Raw genomic sequence first — 25,691 nt, 5'->3', positions numbered from 1 at the left:
ACCAAGAAAACTTCGAAGAAATGTGTTAGCTGTGGGTCTGAGCTGCAAAGTCTAAAGGCAAGTTCAGATCTGGTTAACTTAAGGGCGACGGGGGGGGGGGGGAGGGGGAGGGAAAATATTACAAATCCGCAGATCTTTCCCCAAAACAGAAGACACCCAGCCACATGCCTGAAAGCCTGAAAGTGTTACACTGTGTCTTACAGCAGCTGATTCACAAAAATATACACAAATAAAGGAATAGGCCTGCCCAGTGGTGAGACGAGAGAAGTGGGTGTGTCTGAAAGGAAAAAGCATTGGAAATGTGAGTATAACAGGTCTGTACAATTATCCTGCATGTAAAATTAAAGGCACAAATTCTATACTCTGTTATACCCGTGAAAATCTGGTCATTTCACTGATATTTCAGATTAGCATAACAGAGCAAAATTTGGCTCTATCTAAAATTATTCCCCCCCCCCATATCTTGTTCTGCGTATTGCTGCTCACACAAGCTGAATACACAAGCACTCTTCTTTTCTAGAGCATAGAGGAAACAAATTGAGAAGGTCACAAGCAGAATTTTTTTTAATGCCTACAAAGATCAGAGTTATTCACATATACAAAAGATCTTCAAAAGAAGGGCAGGCATACCTAGAAATAAATTATATAAGGGAGCACTTGTAAGCCAGCCTGAAGTGTCATACTCGCCCTGCTTAGAAACTCCCTCCCATACCCACTTCACATCTTTGCCTCCACCTGTAGAACAAGGAATCTCCTACCCCACAAAGGATTTGGGAGGCTAAACTGTCAACATCTGCAAAGTGCTTTGAGATCAGTGGATGGGAGGTACTACAGAAGGGCAAATTATTTATTGGTGCTTGGATATTATAGTTAGGGGGATCATTAGAAATGCCTGAAACAGATAGTCCAGAGATTGTTCTATTTAGCAGAGGTATTCTCCCATTTGCCACGTCCCCCATATCTGCAAAATTTTAACCCTAATCCAACCTTTTTAATACTAGTTTTCCATACCTTTCAACTGTTAATTGATGCTGTTAAACTTTGTGCTCACCGTGCACCTGGGGAAGCACCATAACCCTGTGAAAACTTAAGCCAGAATAGCATATTGGAAGGAAAAAGTAGAGATACACACAGAGGATGGTCGCATTTGTGCAGTTAGACATCATCCCTTCAATCATTCTGACACAGCAATGGTATTTAACCCACCCTCACAGTGGCTCACCTGAGCACATTAAGGGAGAAACCCTGAAAAATTTCTTAAAATCTAGCTTGTACACAGGAGGGGGAGGGGAGGAAAGTAGGATTTGCTCTCTAAGCCTCAATACTGAAGACATCCTTTGAGAAGCTTCATCAAAATAGGGGGTGGATGGGGGGGAAAGGGAAGGAAAAAAGGGAAAAAAAGAGGGGTAAAAAAAAAAAAGAAAAGAAAAGAAAAGAGCAGAAAGAGTGAATTTACCTGCCAACAGGTCGGTTTTGGATGCCACCAAACTGCTGCGTTTACTGTTTTACCAGCTTGCATTACTGGGGAGAAAAGTTTAGGAAGGAACATTCTCAAGGACTTTTCATAAGCTCTCACTCTCGCCATCAGAAAGGGGAGAAGGGAAGTTTTTCTCTGGATTGTTTGACTTTTTTGGCTCCTGAAAAGTTTTGCAAAGAACAGTAAGAAAGTGCGAACTGTTAGAACACATCTTTTTTAAAAGAAAAAAATAATACACACAAAATAGAACAATTTCAGTTAAACAAAATTACAATGCCCACCCAAAACCCACACTTCACTTTGTGAAATTGGTCTAAACAAATGAAAAAAACCCAAACATTTCAACTGAAAATTGGAACACAAGGGGTTTGGAGATTACCAACAGTGGGCTAAGATCCGCCATCGGAACACTCTCCAAGGTCAAGAGAGACGTAAAAGAAAAACAAAACCAAAGGAAAAGGCAGCAAACACTTGGTTATAAATCCTGCAATATGTTAACATTTTAAAGGAATTCCTAGAACAGTGAAAAATTAAAAATGAAGAAAAAAACAGTAGCAGCAGAGGTTACCTGTCTGAGCACCTACAATTCCATAGAGAGAACAGGAGTGGGTCGTGTGTCTCACACCAGCCATAAAGCCCATAAACCTTCTCAAAAAGAGTGAGCCATGAGAAAGATATTGTACACACGGGTTGCTTTCACAAAGTCTCTCTAAGCCCGTGAGGCCCCTTACATATTTAACCAACCAGGGCTTTTTGCATTTGAGGAAGAAGAGAGGAGATTTAGAAAGAGTTACTGATTTCACAGGTTGGATTTAAAAGTCCAGTGCAACTTTTGAAGAAATGTCCTCTTTTTTTGGCCAACATACACAGTAGTTCCAGAGGCGTTTCCTGGGCAGATATCACACATGAAAGATTGCAAATGTGAAGCAGGCGTGGAAAAGCCATCAAAGCATGACCACATAGCTCAGAGGGGGTGGAACACCAAAAAAAAAAAAAAAAAGAACAAATGAAAAAAAAGAAAAACGAAAAGAAGACGTGAAAAAAAAAAAAAAAAATAACAAAAAAGCTAAGAGGGGGAAAAAAAAAAAAAAAAAAAAAAAATAGTCCATGTGTATACAGAGCGTCACTCTTCCATCATGTGTTACAGATGAGGCATTGTAGCATTCCAGAAAGGGGCGATTTTATAGAACACATCAAAAAATTAAAAAAAATACTTAATATACAAAGCCATACAGACAATTTAGAATTAAACATGGTAAACAAGGAATTGTAAACATGTGACCAAATCTCACAGCAGAAAAATTCACAACCCTTCTTCCCCCCCCAAAAAATCACTTACAAAACAGGATAACAAATTCCATCAGGTTTAAATTAAGAAACTTATTTCTGCAAACAAAAGTTTCTGCTTGGCTCACTCAAGTTTCTCTCCCCTCCCTTAAAAAAAATAGACATATTAACTCATGCACCATCATTATCTGTATCAGCCCTTTTAAAAAAAAAAAAAAAAAAAACACACCTCAGTGTATCTTGATTACGTTTCCTTTCCAATATGAGCTTCCAAAGCAGAATATGACAGGTAATGTTAGCTCTATTAAGGCACTGGAGCATGGAAAGTGTTCTTTAGGATGTGGAAGTGAAGAGAACATAGCACATAGTGCTGAGCTGTATAGTGTTTAAATGTGATGGGAGACATCTCTTAGTTAGCACAGGCTTGATTTTTTAGTTGTATTACATGTGAAACCTATTTTTTCTTCCCCACTCCATACATCTCACTGACAATGGGTAGGTTGGGGAGGGGAACATACAAGATTGATTCAAACAGACAAAGCTTTGAATCCTCAGCAAGGCTTTCCATGAGCAATATCAAGAATTACTGTCTACATGAATGTATGTAAAGTTTTAACTCCTGATCTTCCCCCATAACAAGCACTACCCATAGACTTTTCTCCAATCTTGCAAAAGAAGCACCAATCGTACAAGAGGATCTCATTACAAGGGAGCCAGCCACAACATGATACCCTTCAGTCCATTTGCTTGTGTGTTTCAGAATAAAAGTATGTGTACCACTTCACAAATTTGTATTACTCTGAAGTGTGAGTAGGAAATTCTAAAGGTGAGATGCATTAACAAGTCCCTGCTGCCACAGCCTTATTCTCTCAAGCAATGTGGGGACTCAAGACAGCTCAGATCCTATAGCTGTTACCAGCCTCTTTCCAACAAGTTATCTTTACTAACTGTGACAGTAGTGCAGAGGCCCTAGCTGATTACTTCCAGCTGGCATGGAGTTGACTTATCTGCCCTCCCTCACTTATATCCCACACAGGTGCTCACAGTGTGTATATTAAAGTAGGGTTGGAAACTGCAGGCTCAGTCAGGGTCTCAAAGGGAATACAGAACACTATTTAAAAAACAGCTCCTTAAGTAAGCAGATGAGGGGAGAAGAGCTGTGAGGAGGCAGAGCTTTCCCACCCAGTAACTAGAAAGTTGGGTTGGATGTAACCTGTGCTGGGGTGTTTTGATTTTTTATACAAGGGAAAACCTTTGTGTTCTTTTGTTATAATCTGTGCACTTGAAGGCTCAGAAATAAAACCTCAGAGATGACCTTGACTGCTGAAACTTCTTTTGTTGCTGGATCATCTGGATCACTCCATCAGCTAACATCAACAATCAACCTTCCACTTGTTTTTAATAATAATATTTAATTCTACAAAAAACCCTCATTTTATTACATTCCTTTTTAAAATAAAAAAAAAAACTGTACAAATAAGCATGATCAAACCTCCATGAAAGCAGGTTAATACTGTTCTGTTTATTGCCTCTTGAAGTCTCTCTCCGTAGTGTCCATGAGTTGTGTTTGTTTAAGATCCGAGCGAGTGGTAAAGCAGCAGAGCAGCGGAGAGGTGAGGAGGGGCCACAGGGGTAGGAAGCGCAGAGCCTCAGCGGATACATGGGACATGCTCCTTTAAAGTATCCAGATAACAGCAGCATTGCACACACACAACCCCCCCTCCAAACCCTCTTTTCACAAAACCATCTTTCAGTCGTAAACGTTTTACCATTTTTTTCCCTAAAAAGAGGCGCATATATATATCTATATATAACTATCTATATATATATCTATATCTATAGTTCCAGTGCTTTATGAACCCAGAAGGAGGGAAGGAACAAGCAGGAGGTGAGGAGGAGGAAGATGGGGACTTCAAAATGGACCCAACACTGCTGTTTTGGTTCTTTGTTTCCCAAAACTGCTCAAATTGAATGAGAAAATGCACAGCCAGAAGGACTGAGGAAAGAAAATCAATCAGCCTGAAAAAATGAAACTGAACAGCCCAAAACCAAAAAGAAATAAAGCAAAGCACGCACACATACACAGGGTCCAGGATCCATCTATTCATTGCTTGTGGCCTTTTATATTTTTATTCTAGCTGAGCCTTATTTTTTTTAAATCTGCTGCATAGTTTCCCAAAGCCAAGAACTGTGTATTTTTCCCCTGGATCCATGTTTTGGAGCTCAGCTGACATCAGAGTTTAGACATTTTCAATGTGGAAAATACAAGCCTAGTGATAGTGGTAATGAACGAACTTCACCTTTATCCTAAATGTCCTCGACGTTTCAACCAACCTTTTCCCTCCTCCACACCCTACCACATTTCCCGGAAAAAAACGACAAAAATAAAAGAATGATTTACAGGCTTCAAGTCAGTGTTTTGTTAAATAGTTTGTGGTGTTCTCACTTTGGCCACTGTTAAAGATGCAGGCATAGAGAAGGGTGTGTTGGACTAGCATGTATTAAAAAAAATGGAACATTAACATAGCATCTCTCTCTCAAAAAGACTAAAACACTAACAAATACAAGTCAATGCACATTTGTTTTAAACTAGTGTAATTCTTTTTCACATTGGATTAAACATTATTTTGTACACCAAACATTACAATGCTGTTTATCTCCTCCAATCGTGCAAAAATAGTTAAAACGTGCCACTTCTGCCATGAATGAGAACATGACTGATTCCTCTACATACCTGCCCCAGGATTTAAAATGATAAAAAACACAAATTTAAAAAACATCTCCCCTTCAAAAGCTTTATAAACAAATATGGACACATTTTTGTGGACACATGCCAGTTAATACTGAGATGGCAGAAGTCGCAGGTTTGTGCTGAAAGCTCAAGTTTCCTGTCCCTGCCCCATCACTTAAGGCCAGATCCTGCAAGGTCACAATGGGCTAATTTTAAGAGATGCTGAACTTTCACAGCTCCCACTTCCATGAATGGGAACTGCAGATGCTCAACACCTTTGAAATATCAGACCTTAAGCACCCTCAGCTCTCTTGGAAACGAAAGGCACTCAAGCAATTCACAAGATCAAGCTCTTAAAGAGGTAGGAGAGAGTTCACAGCTGCATTAGTTCACAGATGCTGTTGGAGAATTGCAAGATAGCATTCCAAAACCAGAAGTGTGAATTGTGCTGTAATATCTCCCCATCAATACACGTGTTCTGAGATAAGCTTGGGACCACAGCTGCACATAAATAAAATCCCCATGTGGGTTTGAACTGGGTATCACGGACTAGAGATTGGCTGCCAAAAAATGAAACCAATCATATGTTCTGCAGGATTAAAAAGTAAGAGCAGCCATCAGAGAATATGCACCTTTTAATCTCACTCTTTTGACTAATTCTCTCCCCACTCCATTCATCTCCCTGAGCTTCTCTGATAAACAGCATTGCAAGTTGGTTTAAAAAAAAATTTACAGGAGTTTTGTTGGTCATGTATTTACACGTGGCATCATTCCACAAGGAGTTTGATCTCATTGGCTAGTAGCTGGTTCATGTTGAATAAAGCCCCCGGGAGCTTGGTGAGCAACTCTCTCTCCGTGGTCTCAGGGTCGCTGTCGACAGAGCTGGAGCTAGCACTCATATTGTCGACAGCGGCACTAGCTGGAGGGCCCAGCTCTGGCTCGCTAGTCTCGCTGGCCGTGGACACCACAGAGAGCAAGGACATACGCCGCGTCAAGCGACCGGGGGGAAGGAGAGAAGCGGCATAGTCCGCTATGATACCAGCTACATCTAGATTACAAGCCTTGTCAAAGGCAATGAAACCTACATTTGCATTGGCCTCACAGACGTAGAACGAGCCATCATCTTTCATCAGGAGGTCGATGCCACACACGTCCATCCCCAGGATGTTTGACACCTGGACTGCCAGCTGCTTGCCTTGTTCACTCAGTGAGCACATCATCCCTACACCGCCTGGCAAAAGGGAAAATAAGGGTCAGCCCTCAGGCTGCGATCTGGTCAAAAGTCACCTGCTGAGCATGGTAGGGATGGCTCAGTTCTTGGATGGGAAACATCCAAGGCAAATCAGAGTGCTGCTGGGAAGGGTGTGACCACTTTTGGTCAGGAAGGATATCAACACATTTTTTAATTGTATGGGTGTTAAAGTTGACCTGCAAATTAAAAAAAAAAAAAAAAAGGAAGACTAAGAAGAAAAAAAAAAAGCCATGTGTCTGTTTTGCTTCTTTGTTCCGTTAGAAGGTGGTCTGAGACAGTGTCATCCCTCTGCCCCCCACCTCAGAGCATTGCTTGCTTCTCCTATTAGCTACTCAGACCTTCGTTATACTGGAAGACTATGGTAACTGAAGAATTAGTGATATGACATCACAAAAGAGAAGCCTGAAAGCTAAGCGGCTGAGTTTTTCTTTTTAACATTTAAGCCAGACTATTCTTAAAAATTAGATTGACCTAACTACATCAGTGAGGGCTGCGAAAAATTCTGCATCCTGTCCTACATAGTTAGCTCAACCTAACCCCTTCTGTGGACGTAGGAAGCATTTACACCAGTGGTTCTCAAACTTTTGTACTGCTGATCCCTTTCACATAGCAAGCTTCTGAGTGCGACCCCAACCTTAAATATATAAAAAAGTGTTTTTAATTTGTAACACCATTATAAATGCTGGATGCAAAGCGGGGTTTGAGGTGTAGGCTGACAGCTCACGACCCCCCATATAATAACCTCGCGACCCCAAGGGGTCCCAACCTCCAGTTTAAGAACCCCTGATCTACAGTATGATACCACAAAAAACACAACTGCAGCACTGTAGCTGTGCCACTGTAGTTCAAAAAATGCCTTACTTAATTCAAATGCCTGATGAATATTTGAAAGAAAGGACATCTTTGTTGCAGATTTAGCACCCCGCCCTTTAAGCCAAAATGTGGGCTCCCAATATATATCTCTAAGCACTCTTAAGAAGCCTTTGAACAAGACCAGGAAGGACCAGACATAGCATTCCAAATATTGCAAGGTGAAAAGTCATAAAACATTTAACAAAAACCTTTTAAGGCCACCTTTACTCAGTATAAAGCAGTCTCTCCACCCCACCCAAAAAAACAAAAGGGGGTGCTGCTGACCCAACATTTTAAAAATCTTTTGCAGATTTCTTAACTCCAGTGTCCAGGTTGAATTCTAGCTTGGATAGCAGTTATTGTGTTTCCCTACAATTCCCCTTGTAGTTTCAATTGTATAGAGTGTTCTTCATTTCCTGTACTAAAATATTACATAGCACTGTTTAATGTTAAAACAATTGCCCCAGAATGTCTATATTTCAGTGGTGGGTGTGTAAGTGTTCAGAAGTATATCTGGATTTCAGACATGTATGTGCACATGTTTTGCCAAGCTCTTTGGGATCTTTGCTTTAGGTGCCATATACACTAATGGCCTGATGTTCAAAGCTCCCACTGGCTTTAATGAGAACTGTGGATGCTCAGCATCTTAGGAAGAATTAAGCTATTGAGCATTCTATCTGAAACACCTTTCCTCAAGTCATCTCTCAAACTCAGTCATGTCCCCTTGTATCTGTTACACTGAAAATTCCCCAAGTATCCAAACATTTTTCATCTCCAATAACATTTTGAAAACTGAAGTTGTACTGCATGTGAAGGAGGAGGTAAAAATGGGGCCCAGCCAGGGCCAACTCTCCCTCCACAGCACTCCCCATACCCAGAACTGTGCAGGGGAGGACCCATTCTCCCCCACCCCCCAACTTTGAGGGCACTAGGAGCCATGTGTCTTTGGGAAGAAATTGCACGGAGAAGCCAGTCAGAGACTGAAGCTGGTCCAGTACCTGCACTAAACATTTTAAGCAGGGGCTGACAGACACTGATGTCAGGCAGCTCTCTCCAGTTTTCACTCTGAACAGTCTCTCCCCTGTGCTGGTTGGTTTGCTCCAATCCCTCCCACCCCCTTTTTTCCTGTGTCTTTCCATCTAGCTCAGCGGTTCTCAAACTGTGGGGTGCAGTCCCATTTTAATGGGGTTGCCAGGGCTGGTTTAAATTTGCTGGGGCTCAGGTTACAGGCCTCCTGCCTGGGGCTGAAGCCCTTGGATTTTGGCTTTGACCCCCGCGCCTGGGGAGGTGGAGCTTTGGCTTTGCCTCCCCTCCCCCTGTGATGGCGGGGCTTGGGCAGACTCAGGCTTCAGTCCCCCTTCCTGAGGTCCTGTAGTAATTTTTGTTGTCAGAAGGGGGTCACGGTGCAATTAAGTTTGAGAACCCCTGATCTAGCTTATCCCCTTCTAATATAACCCCACTGAAAGACCAAAAATACCATGGTACTAACATGACATTTGCCACCATTGCATCATTCACTCTGCTTTTTCTCCCACGCTGTCTTATCTATTTAGACTATAAGCTCGTTGTGGCAGGGACTGTCTCATTCTATGTTTGTATAGTTCCTAGCACAATGGGGTCCCATTCTCAGGTGGCCCCTAGGCATTACTGTAATAAACATCAATCAATAAAAAATAAAATGTGAAACTTCTCATTTAAATTGGGGTTGCCACTCATCTCCCATTGGGCTCTACAAATTCCAATCAAGACCATAAACAATGCCATTCCTACCAAGTGAACAGTTGCTCTGCATCCTTCCATCTGTTGAGCAGCGCAGCATGGTCCCCACCACGCGGCCGCCTACCACGATGACACGCACATCCTTGCCATGGGACTCCTTGACATATTTCTGGAACAGGTAAGGGGCCTCATGACGAATTAAATGGCTCAGGTCTGCCAAATGGTGCTTATCTCGTGCCAGGAATACAGCTTTGCCTGTTCCAAGAGAAAACATTGAGAGTGGGGACTGGTGAAAGAGGGCAAGAACCACTAGACTTGTCTTGTGTTGTGTTATAGATTCAGCACATGAAGAATCTCCAAAAAAAACCTGCCTATCCTCACCTGCTGGATATATTTTATATCCCTTTACACATTCTCCTGTATAGATCAGTACTCAACTGCTTCAGTGCTGCTGAATGTACCAAGTACTGAGACAGTCAGGGCGGTAAGTCAGTCAAAAAAGCTCTTTAATAGAGAAACTGGGCCTTGTAACTCCCACCCCTTTTGGGACAGGTGCCTGGTGAGAGAGGAGAGGAGTCACAAACCACAGAGAGAAGCACACATGCAACCAACAGCAAAACTTCTCCCGCATTTCAGGCAGAAAGCTGGAACTTCAAGGTATAAAAACAAAGTTAACTTAGAACTCTACCCAGATGCACTGTAGGAAGTACGCTATGGCATAAGTCCACTGCTGTAAAATCTTTATAATAATACATGAGGAAAACAGCACCCCTGTACCCACAACAACCCAGTACTGGGGTGACAGACGTCCAATGGAGCATAAGGGTTTAGACAGAAATGTAACTGTGACTGACTCTGATGGAGCTGATAAAATGACAACTTCAGCAGCTTATTCCACTAAAAATAAGAACCTGTGGGGCATCCTGACAGTTGGTGAAAGAGGGCTAGCTTGATTCTTTAGAAATTCAATGCCCCTTGCCAGCAAACTATTCTAAAGACTTGCTTCAGCCAATCTCTGATGTGTTCTCTTTACTCCTCACCTTGTTTCCTCAGCTCACCTCAAAGAAACTTCCCGTCCCTCCACGTAACCTCCCCAGTGTCTGTGAAAGGCACTTCTGGAACAGACTCCACTACTCTGCAACTCATTTCCTTTCCTTCATCAGCCTTACCTCTTACTTGCTCTCCTCCTCTGTTGACACCCCTTGTTTTATGTGGCACATTAGATTTACATTTTGCAGTAAGGCACCACCAATTTATGTGGCAGAGCTTCACTGAATTATGCTGCAACATTACTGCATTACAAAATCCCTTGATAAACTGCTTCGTTTAATGAAGGGGAAAAAAAAAGGCACAAGGAAGAGGAGATGAAGTACTGTGTTGGGGGTACCACATGAGCAGACTCTGCTCCTTCAGGGCTTAGGGTCTGTGTAGCAAAAGACTCCTATATAACATGGAGCTGCAAAAGACAGCAATAATGGAGCTCTGCTTTTGAAGGATTTAAGTTGGTACTGGTACCACCTACTCAGTCCCAGACAGCACTTAAGCTCATTCTCCTCATGCTGCTTCTTATCCCCTACTTCCCCACTCTCACAGCTGCTGTGCTCCCAAAATGGGGATGAAAAAAACAAGGACTTGGAAGATGGTAGGAAATTGCTCATTTCAGTGGGATTATGTGGTACCAGAGATGTGTGGCATTTTGATAAAAAACGATGTGTCCATTTGCACTGATGCAAATAGCACTGCAAATGGCCTTAGGTGTGAGTGGTTAAATTTATTCACCATATATAACATGCAAGCCATTGTTTTCTAAAATATCATTTGCTATCTGCTCTTTTGTATTTAATTTCAAAGTATTTAGGGGGAAGCTTTTCATCTAAGAATCCATGCCACTGAAACGGCACTGAACAGAGACACCAGATTAAGTGTGTTTTAAAGTACCCCTTATAAACAGGGGTTTATGCAAGTCCAGGTTGGGGAAGGAGAAGAAATTTGATAGCTGTAAGCTATCTAATTGATTTTATTTAGTAGATCTAATCAGCAGAATACCATATAGTGTCAAGTAAAATCCTGGGTCCCACATATTCCACAAATATGAAATTCACCCTTTGCTGCATAATCATGCTCCAGAATCTAAGGCTCTGGCTACATAAGAAACTTTCATCACTAACTAAAATCAGTTTTTAAAGTTAATTTAGTTAAATTGGTGCAATCACCTGTGTGGAAACATCAGTTTACACCTGTCTTCATTTGATAATATACTGATTTAACATTAAGATAAACGGATTTAACACTTAACATTTAAATTACAAAAATGAGGTTCTTATTCAGTTATTTGAAGCTGCTGCTGAATTTGCACCAATGTCACAGAATCAGAAATCCTGTTGTAGAATTTAGGTCCAGTTTGGTACTTATTGCCTTGCAACTATTGACAAACCTAAGCAGAAAGAAAAAGATATTAAGGTTCATTGAACTGAGATGTAGTCTCTTAAGCCTATTTAGAAATTTCCCCTCAATTCCACTATTATTCCAAGTCCTGGAGCCTCTCTCCACAGTTGTGACCATGCCACTCAATCAAAAGCTGTAGAAACTTTCTACTATTCCAGTCCTGGCTCCTCACACAGCTCTGCCAATGCACCACATGCAGGATCCCTGTTATTTCTATTCTATGCTCCTTGAACAAATTACCAGCTGTATTAAAAACTGCCTCCCAAGTTTGAAGTCTGTTCAATGCTCAGAAGCAATTCAGAAGTTGGAAGGATTTAGACAGAGAATGAAATCAAAGTCTAACCCCCAACATAAAGCCTCTTCAAATCCTTTCCCTTCACCACACATGGAACCCTGGAATGCTGGTTACCACCACACACCTCTTCCCCACATCTCTGCACCCACCTCGGTGACCTCGTGTGTTCTTCACCACCATGGGAAACTCCAGCACCTCCGCCTCATCAATCATTTTGGCAAAGTTCTCATGACCACCTGACAAGAGGAGAACCAAGATATGTTACATGTTGCCAGTCAGATACTACCAATCTAATCTGTGACTGCTGGATACAGACTACACCCCTTCCACCTCTGATCTTGAAGACAGCAGTGTAGGCCAAAGGTTAATAGAAGGCAGGTCATTCAGAAGGGTCAGCACTTCCCTGACACTTGTCATCTATGGGACATTAACCCTTAGTAATTGGGAAAGGGTACTGTTGCCCTTATTTCATCTTCCTTCCAAATATGCCCCAATACTCCCTGGAACTCCTGATCCCTATCCATGAGGATAAACCCTATCCCCAAATTTGAATGCCCCAAACTCTATTGCTCTCTCCTGCTCCCTATTCCATCTCCATGTTTATCAACTCCCACCTACCTGCCTCCCACCTACCTGGCAGGGAACCAACAGGGGGATGCTCTGGAGACACAGGTCCACCCTGGCTACATGTAGCAGGGGGACAAGATGTGATATAGAGACCCACCCTCACCCCCAAAATCCTATCCCATTCTATCTCCCCAGATTCCTAGATCTGAGTTCCTCACATCTCAGCCTGCCTCCCTAACTCCGGGACTAATGTTTCCACTCTTCCATCCCACTGCATCTATAAAGCCACTAGAAGAGTAGTTTCTAAATGTTGTTTACCTGATAACAGCCTAACGATCTAAAGGTTAACTCAATTCACCCTTCATTCAGAGGACTGATTGTAGTGTGGGGAACAGAAGGGAGGGCGTTAGAGGGAGAGAGCATGAGAGCCCTCAGAGGCTTGTGCAGTAAAGCAGAGAACTGAAGTCAGGGTGATGGTTTGAAAATCAGCAGCAGCTGCCACTGCCCTGGATTTTGCTGCTCATGATGGAACAGGAGCAGCTCAACATCTCCTACTTTTCTTGGCAATGCCACCCTTTACAAGCCACCTACCACTTAAAACAGAAGAGAGGGCAACCCTGAGTACAATTTGTTATACAGACAGAGAGAGCTGTGCAGGATGGGAGATACACTCTGGTTACCCATCATGCTTCACGTCCCCCTTTCTCAAAGGAACAACACACATCTCCCCTTCCTCAACAGTTGGGACATCTGAATCTCTAATGCAAGGACACAGTCACTTTTCAAATAAGTATTTGTTTTATTTATATCACATTAGTTTATGTAACAGGTGGACAGACTTTATTCATGGAATCAGTTCTCCTGTCAAGGAGACTTTGTATGACAGATCCCATTACTACAGCCTGATGGTGTATCTGCACAGAGACAATAAGCTTCCCCCTTTCCTTGGCAGAAAGGGAGGCTGAGAGGGAATCTTCCATTCTTAAATACATTACAGTTAAAAGCAAAGAAGTTCCCATACTAGATCGGACCACAGGTCTATTTAGCCCAGTATCCTGTCTCTGACAGTGGCCAATACCAGACACTTGAGGAAGGTGCAATAAAACCACTTGTAGACAAAGACTGAATAATCATCCCATAGGGGAAGTTATCTTCCTACTACCAGGCAGTTTTTGGTAACAAAGCATGAGGATTTGAACCCTTATACATTTTTTCCTATCCAATATAGCTGTGGATGTTCTTGATCATATAAATTTCTAATCCTTTTTCAAATATAGCTAAATTATTGACTTCAGTAATGCATCAGGTTCCACACGTTATCTGTGTGTTGAGCAAGGGATATAGCTTTTTCATCTGAAGATATCAAAGTATTTTAGATAATAATCTTCACAATACCTCACAATACAGATGGGGAAAGCGGGGCACAGAGTCTAAATGATTTGCCCGCGGTGTCACAGCAAAGCCCAAAATAGAACAATCAAGCAGACCTGATTCCCAATCCCCAATCTAGCCACTACACAACACTCCTATAGAGCAGTTACACACTGCAACCCAATAATAAGGGCCTTTCCAAACTTGACTAATGTCCCACCTGCTATAAGTGCTTTTAGTATGCTGCCCTTTTAACCCAATGGGCTTACCATAGGAGAAGGTGTCTGGGAGAGGCACACCATGACCAGCCAGCTCCTGGAAGGTCCAGAACTTGTTGACACAGTTGAGGATGGCTTGGGGCCGATTCATCAACCGGCAACCCATCTTCTCCAAGTGGCGAAGGACCGTGATGTCACTGTCGCTCTGGACCCAGGGCGTTGGCACACGTACAACCACCACCTGTGGATAGGCAGTAATGAGCTCCCCATTCACCCGGAGACCTACAGAAGGGAAGGAAAGGAAAGCCATTCCAATCAACTCCAAGGGCTCAAGAAGACAACAGATGGATAAACAAAGCATAGAAATAATTATAACACCAGATCACACCATCGATCCATCTGTATTCTGCATCTAACAGATATCTAGTGCCTCATGTTTAAATGGCACCCCATTACTCTTACAATGCACCTGGTCAACTGTGCCACTCTGTACACAGAGGCAAAAAATCCTTCCTGTCCCCCTTGATATATTTAAAACTAGGATTAGACAATCCTGGAGTAGCCCCCAGAGTGATGAATTATTAGAGATGGGAAAATACCAATCTAATCCAAAGTCTGTGTGTCTGGAGGGATGGGGTGGGAGGGAAAGCTGGAGTGAAACAAGTTGCAGGAAAGTAAGTATGATGGGGTTGCTTTTGGAAGATGTCAAGTCTCCTGAGGAGGACCTAGCAGATGACAGTGGGTTGGGAGCCGAGAAGTCATTTTGACCATCTTGTCAGGTCAATAAACTGAAAACTGATGGAAACCCATCACTCAGTGCAATTCACTGAGGTGATGGCACTTGCTATTGGTACCGTAATGGTTAAAGGAGGAGAGAAGAGATAGGAAGAGATATGACAATGCACTTAGATTTCCATAAACAGTGGAAGCCAGCTGGAACAATTCAAATCTGGTACACTGTATTTGCTGACTATCCCCATAGCAAAAAAGGGTATTTATTTTTAAAATAGGGGTGCCAATCCATCGTATGCAACTGCTATATCAACAGTTTGTGTTTCATTTTGCTTTTAAGGAGCACTTGAATTAATGCTTTTTCCTGGAGACAGGCCTTTTCTGCTCCTCTTCCTCTCATATCTCTCCTCCCACCTAAGATACATTTCAGACCATGCCTTTAATAGAAATGAGAAGCCACCTCTGCCCTGCAATGCATGGAGAAGGATGCCCTCCCCACCTTCACATGCACACAGAACCCCCCCCCCCCCCCCCTTTTTTTTTTTTGGAAAGAACAGAATCAGAGCCATTCCCAAAACAGACCCCTTTCCCCAATCCTCTCTCCTACTAGCGTGTGTGTGTGTGTGTGTGTGTGTGTGTGTATACAAACACACACACACACACACACACAGAGCGCGAGCACACAAGAGGAAGGCTGCTCTGAAAGCTCACCTCATTAGCACCGAGCACTGCCGCATTGCAGCTGACATGACTTGCGTGTTTAAGCAAGCAGGCTTCACACACACCATTTTACAGTGCTTTCTCAAACAAGATTAAGAATAGCCACTGCAAAAAACCGAAGCGGGATACAAACATCAGGGAGAGGGTTACCATCTCCTTCAACATGAAAAGAAACTCTGATTTGGTAAGCACGGAACTTTGATGTTGTCAGAGCAATTAGATAGTAGCATTCTCCATTAGACACACTCTTCCCCGCCTAAATCTCCATTCACACCCACTTTTCGTTATCCTATTTATATGCATGTATTGAGACACATGCAAGTTGAGTAACAGTTGTTAGTGGGAAGCGCTTTTTCAGCAGTAGCCGTTGTATATTTTTGTGTTGTGAACTGGAATTATGCAGTTTTCTGACGAAAAAAACTCTCTGAATCCACTTTGGCATTTTCCCTTTAAAATGGAATATACTAAATTGAGTAGGTTTTGGCTGCAGGAGTTTGCAAAAGGGATGCAGCAATCTGAAGGAGAAGTATAAACCACCTCCAATGTCCTCCTAAATATTTTGGACCAGATTTGACTGTTACAACTGGTGTAAATTCAGTCAGGCCATCAGCTCCCATGGAGTGACACTGGAATTACAATGATTTAACCAAGAGGATAATCTGGCCCTTTGTTTAGATTCAAACTGGTCTGGACACTGTTCTCTCCAGAACAAAAAGCATTTTCTCTCCTTTTAGAGAAGACAGTTTAAAAACAAAGAGGAAAAAGGCATTCAATGAAATGTATAATTTGAGTCACCGCTACTGACGCGCACCATAAAAATTAGCTGCAGTCTCCCAGCAACGGAGTACTGCAACGAGAGGCAGTTCCATTAAGGTAAATGGGAGAGCCGGATCCTGCCATTTTGAAAAATAAGCTTTTATTTAGCATTGGCCCTGAGATGCAGTCATTTGTAGTCAAATGAACGTCCAAGAGAACTGAATGCCCTGATGCGTAGATTTATAAATCCACTCATTAGGCTGTGGGGCATGCAGTAACATGTTTATGTATATGGCTAATTAGCTTTTCAAAGAATAGATCTATACATACGATACGAAATAAAAACCAAGATACCAGAGACCTATAGGAAGTGACTGAATGGCTTGAGAATTTGGCAAACGGTATGCAGAGTATCTCACCTCTAAGGTACTGGTACCATTCTGGCCTTTGCACAGAAGTAATAAGTTACTTCCCAGGCTATTTGACATTCTATGTGAAATGAATTAGTTTCAGGACAGCATTTAGCAGGCATCTGTCCATATACAAAAAAATCCTGAACATGATTAACTGGCTGCCTTGGTGGCAGTCTCAGGATACGTCTTAGACACACTACCGCGGGATCAACTCTGCTGCGATCGATGCACCAGGGGTTGTTTTAGCGGGTCTAGTGAGACCCGCTAAATCGACGGCACAGTGCTCTCCAGTCAACTCCAGTACTCTACCAGGAACGAGAAGAGTAAAGTAAGTCGACGGGAGAGTATCTCCCATCGATCCAGCAGGGCGTAGACACCGCAGTAAGTCGACCTAAGCTACGTCGATTCCAGCTAAGTTATTCACATAGCTGGAATAGCGTAACTTAGGTCAACTTACTGTGATAGTGTAGACATAGCCTCAGTGGAGGCCCACAAATGAATAGGTCAGGTAGACATAGCTATCCACTCATCCTCAGCCCTAGCAGGTTTAGGCACATTGGGAGGAGGGAAGCTTGTATTGACACTTTCTGTACTTCACTAGTATCCACTTGGGGCCTCTTGCCAGCAAAAATTTTCGCTTTAATGGGGGAGAGCCGGGGAAGGAGCAATTCCTGTATATGTAATGATTATAAAGCACTTTGGGATTCTTTGGCACAAGGAGCTCCTAAGATTACACGAGCTTGAACAGCAGCATAAAAAACAACAATCTTACATTTAAACAGGGTTTTACACTCAGTAATACAGCCATTCCTTAGCCCTCCTCTGCAAGGCAGATGTCTCCACAATAGAATGTGGCAGCTCTAACTCTACTCAGTGAATTTAATTCACTGTATCCAGATGATGCTGTAAGGAATTTTAGCAATGCACAATGTAATTACTTGAGATGGAATTTTGCCAGGATACTTTACTCTTAGGGGAAAAAAGCCCCAGAGCTTCAGTTCTCGCTCTCACTCACTCTCATATGAAGGGTGTCCCCTCAAAACAACATCTGATAACTGAGTAAGACAAGCACTCCTTGAGTCACCAATACACTCATATAAGATCCAACCCTATTTCGATGGTGAGATAGATGGGAACACAGCTTCCTCTCCACAAGCTGGACTGACTGCCATTTTATGCATTTCTCTAGGAAAGAATGCTTTCTCCACATCTCTTTACACCAGAGGTCTCTCTAGCTGCTTCATTGTGACAATCCATCCATTAACCACCTTTTCTGCAGAAAAGGCAACTGTTCCTAAGACATGAAATATTTAAAGAGGGAAGATTACATTCCAAAGTAGTATCAGAGGGGTAGCCGTCTTAGTCTATATCCACAAAAACAATGAGTCCGGTGGCACCTAAGCTTATGCCCAAATAAACCCGTTAGTCTTTAAAGTGCCACCGGACTCCTCGTTATTCCAAAGAAGATGTATCAGTGTTTAAATGTTTCAACTTTAGCTGTATCCGCCTTCTTCCCAAGCTCAACAACTATCGTTAGTGTTTCAGCCTCACAGCCAGCTGTCTCTCTCATGCTTCTGAAGCTGCTAGGTTGAGAATGCAGATAACTTTTGCACTGAGGGCATTATAGTTCACTAAAAAGGATCAAGCTATTTCAAGACACCACGTCCAGGTCTGATCACCATCTTAATTCATGCACCTTCAGAAGTATTTGATAGTGTCTGACATCTTTAAAGCTCACTATGCCCACCCTTCTTCCCCCAAATCCTTTACAAACTCTACAAGAATCACCTTACCAGTAGCTGTTCAGATGTGACACAACAACATTACACTTCCTGCCCTAAACTGTTGTGAAGAATTGTGTTTTCAGTTGAAACAGTGGAGTGAATTTTAGGGAGGCAGAAAGCTATTCAGAAAAAGGGTATAACACCCCCATGGACTTGCAAAAATTGCCAAAAGATTTTAACAAGTTTTATATCTCATCATAACAAATACTTGACATTTATAACAAAACTCTTCATCTATCAATCTCAAATCTTTTTACAAAACTGGTTACACATTATCACTCCTATATTATGGATGGGTAAACTGAGGTAGAAAGAGGTGAAATGACTTGCCAGGATATCCAAGTCTGTGGTACTCAGGAATCAAACCCAGGTTTTCTGACTCCTAGAGTTCAGTGTTTGACCACTAGAATTTTAATATAAAGTTAAACATGTAATATAATTTTTAACACACATACACAAGGAGTATTGTATGGGCATATATTTACAAATGTAGTTACATAAATCAAACATCTAGTTATGTGCAAATACTAAACACCAACATCTCTAGGGTATAGGAAGACACACAGGTAAGATACATTTAGGGCGAGGAAGGAAAAACTTACATAATTGCTTTTTACAAAACGTTAAAATCTGCAACACAAGATTTCCTGGCTTGGTATTGCCAAACTTGCTGAATTCCTGGCCCCAAACCAACTGATAATAAAATGCCTTCCTTAAAAAAAATCCATGTCATGTAAACAAGCCTGGAGGAGTCTCTGACATACACACCAAGTCAAAAGGAGCATAGTTGTGCAAGTTCCCTTTTCAGTATGCTGCAACTGATCCAGCAACACAGAACATTTGAACATCTTGGACCTTCCTTTTTAAAGCTGGCTTCCAACTAGACTTTTTTTCTAAATTTCATCTGTGAATGTACCAATGATGAAAGGTGCCCAAATGACAAACTGGATGATTGAAGTTCTCTATTTAACCCAGAACAGTATAGCTGTGCACGTTTCCCACACCAACCCAGCAATGGGAGTGATCATTGCCCAGGAGAGACCATCTTTGGGAGTGAGAGCAGAGTTCAGCCTCTATGACTTGTTCTATCCTTGGAGTCTTTGCTGAGATTGCCAATAAGTGCCAATGCAATGGTGTGTGGGGGGGGGAGGTGTTAATTATTATGAGTATGCAGACACTTGTCCTGTTATGAACAGGACTGACTCACTGAAAAGTCATCAAAAATGCTTTAAAGTTGATGATTACAACAGTAAAATGAGCACACCCAAAAATGCACCTTCCTTACTTTATATATTTGCCAACTTCACTGACCCAAACTAGACTTTAAGCCCATTAGATCTACAAAGCCCACAAAAGATACAGGCACACAAGCTCTTGAGTTCCATGGATAAACTCCATCTTTACTACCAGTGAAAGCATCAGAGTCAGAAAGGGCAGAACCCCTGCCTCACTCAGAGCACAGGATGGACTTGCTCTGGAGATGAATCAGGGTTGTGTAGTGAAGGAGGGTTTTGGCTATAGGACTTCTGCCTCATTTTTTGCAGAAGTTGGAAGGTATGTAGTTAAAAAGGCAGGGAGAGAAAGGATGGCCTCATAGTTAAGACAGTTAAATGCTGCCCTGAAGAACTGGATTTTACCCCTGCTTTTTAGAGTTGCTATGTGAAGCCAACCAAGGCACTTAAACCAAACCTTTCACAGGTTGCCACTAATTTGAAGTGACTCAAGTGATGGAAGTTTTTTTAAAAAGGTCCACTTATGTTGTATATTTAACTGAACACAGTCAAGCACTGGGCCCTTTTTGTCAATTTTGATTAATCAATTCAGAACCATCACAGAAAGTCCCCTCCCCCCCCCCCCCGATGACAATAATATTAAATCCAAAGATATGAGAGAGAGAAGAGAGATTTGTGCTTGGTAAAGTGAATAGTTCAAGCTGCAGTTCTCAGAGTTCACAACTTGTGGTTTTTTTGTTTTTCCTCTCTCTCCTTAAGAATTGGCAAAAGAACATTTCTTGCACAGATTCCTGAGCAAGCCACAAAAGGCAGAGGGTGAAAAAATGTGAACTTGCTACTAGGAGCACAATGCTAACTACATATTCATTTGGGCATAAGCTTTCGTGGGTAAAAAACCCACTTCTTCAGATGCTTGGACAACTGGGTTTTTTACCCACGAAAGCTTATGCCCAAATAAATCTGTTAGTCTTTAAGGTGCCACCGGACACCTCGTTGTTTTTGTGGATACAGACTAACACGGCTACCCCTCTGATACTTGGTACGTATTAGTTAGAATTCAAGGGATCATACAAGTGTATTACTTATTTAGAAATCTTCTCTGGATTTATTTCCACCTATCTTATCCTTATATATTCATCTTGTACTGGCTCCCTTTCCACCTTTCCCCAAAAATCTCATTCCTTACTGAGTGCTCAAGAACCTTCTCCTCTGCAGCTCCTCTCATCTGGAAAAGCCTCAGTGTATCAACTCAATATCACAATTTGTTTCAATTCTCTCCTAAAGCTCTTTTCTCCCCTGCCCATGCCTTTCACACCATTTATGACTAATGTACACAGAAATGAGATCTTCCAAAATACTTTAATGCTGGATGATCTAGTTTGATTTCTCTTTTCATGTCAATCCACCCTTTTATTTATTAAAGCTTCAGCATGGAGCGGTGTCATTTTTAGCTCACCTTGAGCATGAGATCTCCCCCCCTCACCCCACTCCTTTATAAAACACTAGGCAGGCACTTCTATAATTTGAAGGCTCAAATAAAGTTAGAAATAATGCGATAAAGCGATTTTCATTAGTACGACGTCTGCTCCATTCTCCTCCTTTAAAGTAGGGGCTGGGAGAAAAATGAGACAGCAGCAGCTTCAATTACAATTTGCAAGTTTATAAATTTAACTTGCTGTGAAAACCTTGACAAAAGGCCTCTTTCAGTTTGGCTTCAGCTCTGGCCAGATAGGAGAGGAGGAGCCTGGCTGCAACAATTCCATTTTCTACCCCCACCCCATCGTAGGGGCAGTTCTCTGCATCCGCTCCTCTGGAAACCAAGGCACAGCAACATGCTTGTTAAAAATCCATGGGGTGGAGTGTTACGGGAATGAAAAAAGGTAACTGAGTTTGTGTTTTGTTTTTTAGCCCCTCTGAATAGGGGTTCATTTCAGGTGTGAGGAGAAATCAGATGCCCATATTCAGCACTGCATTCATACCAAGAAAATAGTTAGCTTGATAACTGTTAGAGTTGTGCTTCTGAGCCAGGTTTCCAGCCATGGAAAAAAAAAATTACCGCATATACTCAATCATAAGCCGGTTTGTTTATAAGCTGACCCTCCGAAGATGGATAAGTAAAAATGGAAAATTTTTATAACTCGTTCATAAGCCGACCCTATAATTCAGGGGTCAGCAAACTTTGGCTCCCAGGGCACCAGGATAAGCTGCTGGTGGGCTGAGATGGTTTGTTTACCTCGAGCGTCCACAGGCACGGAGGTAAACTTAAGTAAACAAAGTGTCCCAGCGCACCAGCTGCTTACCCTGACGGGCCGGGACAGCAACGTGTGGGGAAATTTTGGGGGGGGGAGGGGAGGGGGAGAAGCCGGAAGTCACGGAAGTAACCCCTGTGACCACCCCCCACATGACCCCACCCCTAGCCCGGGACCCCCACACTCTCCCCATCCCATCCCTTCCCACCTTATCTGGGGAGGGCCAGGGGAGGATGGCTCTGGCCTGGCTGGAGCTGCTCCGGCAGGCTGGGCAGCGCAGCCGCAGCCTGCTCTGGCGGGCCAGACCGGGCCGCGTGGCCGCAGTATGTTCCAGTGGGCTGGGCCGGGCGGCACAGCCGCAGCGTTCTCTGGTGGGCCGGGTGGCGCGGCCACAGCCTGCTCTGGGGGGGCGGGGCCGAGCGGCACGGCTGCAGCCTGCCAGCCCCGGAGCTGCAGCCTCTTCGGAGGCTGGGGGGAGAGCAGCGTGGCCAGAAGTGGAGAGACTCTGGCCCCGCTCTTCCCTTCTGGCTCTGCTGGTTGTGCTGCCTCTCCTTGCTCCCTCTGTTGGGGGGAGGGGCTGCGTCCCACCTCTCCCTCTCTATACCCGTTCATAAGCCGACCCCCGTCTCTGGTGCTTCCCTTTTTTACTAAAAAAAATTCGGCTTATGAACAAGTATATACGGTAAGTGATGTGATCTGGAATCAGGAGCAACCTCTGAGGGTTATTTCCACCTGTGTGGTAAAAGGACCCAAATAAACAAATGCACAGGTTGTTTTAAGTTTTTTTAAAGGCATGCTGCAAGGAAAAAAAAAGTTTAATTTCTAGAACACTCTCCCCTCCCTCCATCTTGTGAATTAATTCTACAATAGCAATAAAAATGGGATTCCTAATTAAAAATATCTCCATATTAAAACAAATACACTTGTTACATTTACAGAAAAAAAAAGTTACAGTAAAATAAACAAAGGTCCTATCTACACTATCAATAGCTATAATGTTCCAGAACACATTTAAATATAGTTGGTTCTTACAGCATAGATGGGACCAAACCACGTTTAACCATGTTCCCAAACCAGTACACCACCTTAGACTTTACAGAGCTGTAACAATTAACACACATTTCTTATAAATGTGTTTTTACATAATTCCATTTGAAACTATAACAAAACAAAGATTCAAATGCCAAATTACAAGTAACTAAGCCATTTTGGAAACAATTCCATTTTGGCTACTGCTACAAATCAGTTTTTTTATGATTTTAATTAACCTGAAAATCAGAAACTAGTTACAAAAGCAACAGAATCAAAAGAGTTCTAAAGTAGGTAAGAAAGCATACAATTTCTTGACTCAGCCTTGAACTCAAGTCTACAAAAATAATGCTTTTAATATTGAGATTGATTTAAATCTGTTGAATTTAATTTTTCATTTAAGTTGAAGGTATCTACTGATCAAGATATATTTGGATTCGCTGATTATAATGAAGCCAAGGCTTTAACAGCTTACGTTAATGAGTGTCTGCATGCAGAGGGAATTTTGTTTTCATGATGATATTGTGGAGAGGTTCTTGAATTAAAAAAAAACATAGTATGCTTTTACAAAGCACTTTAACCAATTATTAATCATTTTGATAGATTCTTCTTGTCTACCTGATGTCCAACTAAACATCTTAACGAATGGAAGGTTTATTCTAATTAGGAGAAATATTCAAAAGCACAAATGTGATTTAGGCACCCAGCTGCCAATGAGGGTTGGACACAATTGCTTTTTGTGTCCTTGAAAATCTACCACCATTAAGAGTATTGAGAGAGATTCCCCATCACCTTGTTATCTAGTAAGTGTCAAATAAACTTAAGAAAAGCAGTAAAAAAAAGTCCTGAAAAACTAGTATTTCCTCTCCATTTCCCAGAATTCCAGTAAAGGGGTGTTTGTAATGTTGCTGTAGCCGTGTTGGTTCCACTGCAGAGGTGTATTAATGTATATTGTATGGGAGCATATTTTTAAGAAATTGTCATAATTACTTAATAGAGGCTTTATCAAAAGGACTATACTTTGAACGGAACACAGACTTGAGGTGCAGATTAATTTATTCTGACTAGTTCCATAGTTTGGGTCCTGCTGATGTTCCCAGTGCCTGATAGTGCAAGTAGTGTCCCCGGTTCCTGTGGAACATAGTTTTAAAATCCTAGAGTGTGAGGTGGTGTCAGATTGAGAGCTGGCTACTTCAAAAAAGGATTTTGTAGATTAGTACTTGGATTTCTGCAAATGGGGAGCCAGTGGAGTTTGTGAACCAAAGACAAGGTCATATCAGCCTTTCTTGCTTGTAGGCTTGCTGCTGTGTGCCACACTAACTTCAACCTTCTTGCAGCAGTCACATTCAAAACCAAGCAAAACAAGTTGGATTAGTCTAACCTGGAAGTGAAAATAAAGGCATGTATCACCTTGGTTAGGTCCTTGTCTGAAAGGAAAGGGTGTAACTTCTTAGCCAGATGAAAGGGGAACAAGTCACTCCCCACTACAGAGGCAGTAAGCAAGCCTAGGAGTCAGGCACAATACAGAGACATCACACCACCTCAACTATCTGTGGTCCAACTCCTGCAGTCTTTTGGTTACGTCATATAACTGGCAAATTCCTCAAAGTATTTCCCCCCTCCACTAACATCATCTCTATTTTTGCTGGATTGATCCCAAGCCAACTGCTCTTCGTTCTGATCTCTTTTGGGCATTGGGACATCCTGGCGATAATAGTAGCTACATCGGTGAAGGAGGAGCTATATAGGTAAGCGCCATCTACATATTAGTGGAACCAGTCTGGGATCTCATGAGATATGAAAGAGAAGGGGAGGGAACAGTGAGGCTTAAGCAACTCCACAAGAAAGGAGTTTGGGGTCATCATGACTGTGGGATATGTCCGACAGGAATGAGCAGAACCAATATAGTGCTGCCCAACTTGGCTCCTAAATATTGTGCATGCACTTCATCAGTGCTGAATAAACAGTGTCAAAGGCTGCAAAGAGATTTAGCATTATAAGCCCAGACGACTTTTTTTCACTATCCAATGCCAGGATAAGTTTACCGATCAGCAAAAATAGAGATGACAGTGTACTGGTGCTGTGTACTCGTCCAAAAACCTTACTGTGGATCTAGGTGGCAAGTAGATGCTTTTGTAGTTTGGAAACCAACACCGCCTCAACCAGAGGGGGTTAGAGATTGGTTTAACAACTGATAAAGTTACTGAGATTAAGCACAATCTTCTTCACTACTAGGTGAACGACTGTATTTTTAAGGTGTTTGTCCTCTCTGAAGAAAGCACTGAAGAGCTCTACTATAATGGATACCAGGGTCTCTAAGCTGCTTATGTTTAAGAACTTCTTTCAACTGACTACTTCTTTCTTTTCCATTATAATTCTGTCATTCCTTGCTAACATGATTAATTTTTCAAATATAATTAGGAATTAAAACCACTGTTTAGACCAGCCTACACGTCAATATCAAAACCATTTTGAGTATAGGAGGAACCACTATGTTGTGATCAAGTTCTTCCAGTACCTTAAGCTTTTTCGTAGGTTAGATGGGGACCTCATAACTGATTT

General features: G+C 42.2%; 1 protein-coding gene across 2 annotated transcripts in view; it reads right to left on the bottom strand.

The window, feature by feature from the left end:
* Positions 1–25,691, bottom strand: part of RIMKLB (ribosomal modification protein rimK like family member B) — a 77,431-nt gene that overhangs the window by 8,962 nt on the left and 42,778 nt on the right. Inside the window, exons 4-8 of one of the 2 annotated variants that reach the window (XR_003899818.1) lie at positions 14,266–14,496; positions 12,208–12,294; positions 9,370–9,573; positions 6,581–6,726; positions 1,457–1,637 (exon numbers count right to left, since the gene is read on the bottom strand). Coding sequence is in view for 1 of the 2 variants with exons in the window: in XM_024209308.2 (XP_024065076.1) it covers positions 6,263–6,726; positions 9,370–9,573; positions 12,208–12,294; positions 14,266–14,496 (986 nt within the window). In the remaining variant the exon portion in view is untranslated. Of the gene's footprint in view, positions 1–1,456; positions 1,638–2,566; positions 6,727–9,369; positions 9,574–12,207; positions 12,295–14,265; positions 14,497–25,691 lie in introns of those variants that run through there. The other variant, XM_024209308.2, reaches the window with a different exon arrangement.

The sequence above is a fragment of the Terrapene carolina genome, unplaced genomic scaffold (genome assembly GCF_002925995.2).
Source record: "Terrapene carolina triunguis isolate 2854851 unplaced genomic scaffold, T_m_triunguis-2.0 Scaffold112, whole genome shotgun sequence".
NCBI classification, from domain to species: Eukaryota; Metazoa; Chordata; order Testudines; family Emydidae; genus Terrapene; species Terrapene triunguis.
This window is presented reverse-complemented; position numbering and strand designations above follow the sequence as displayed.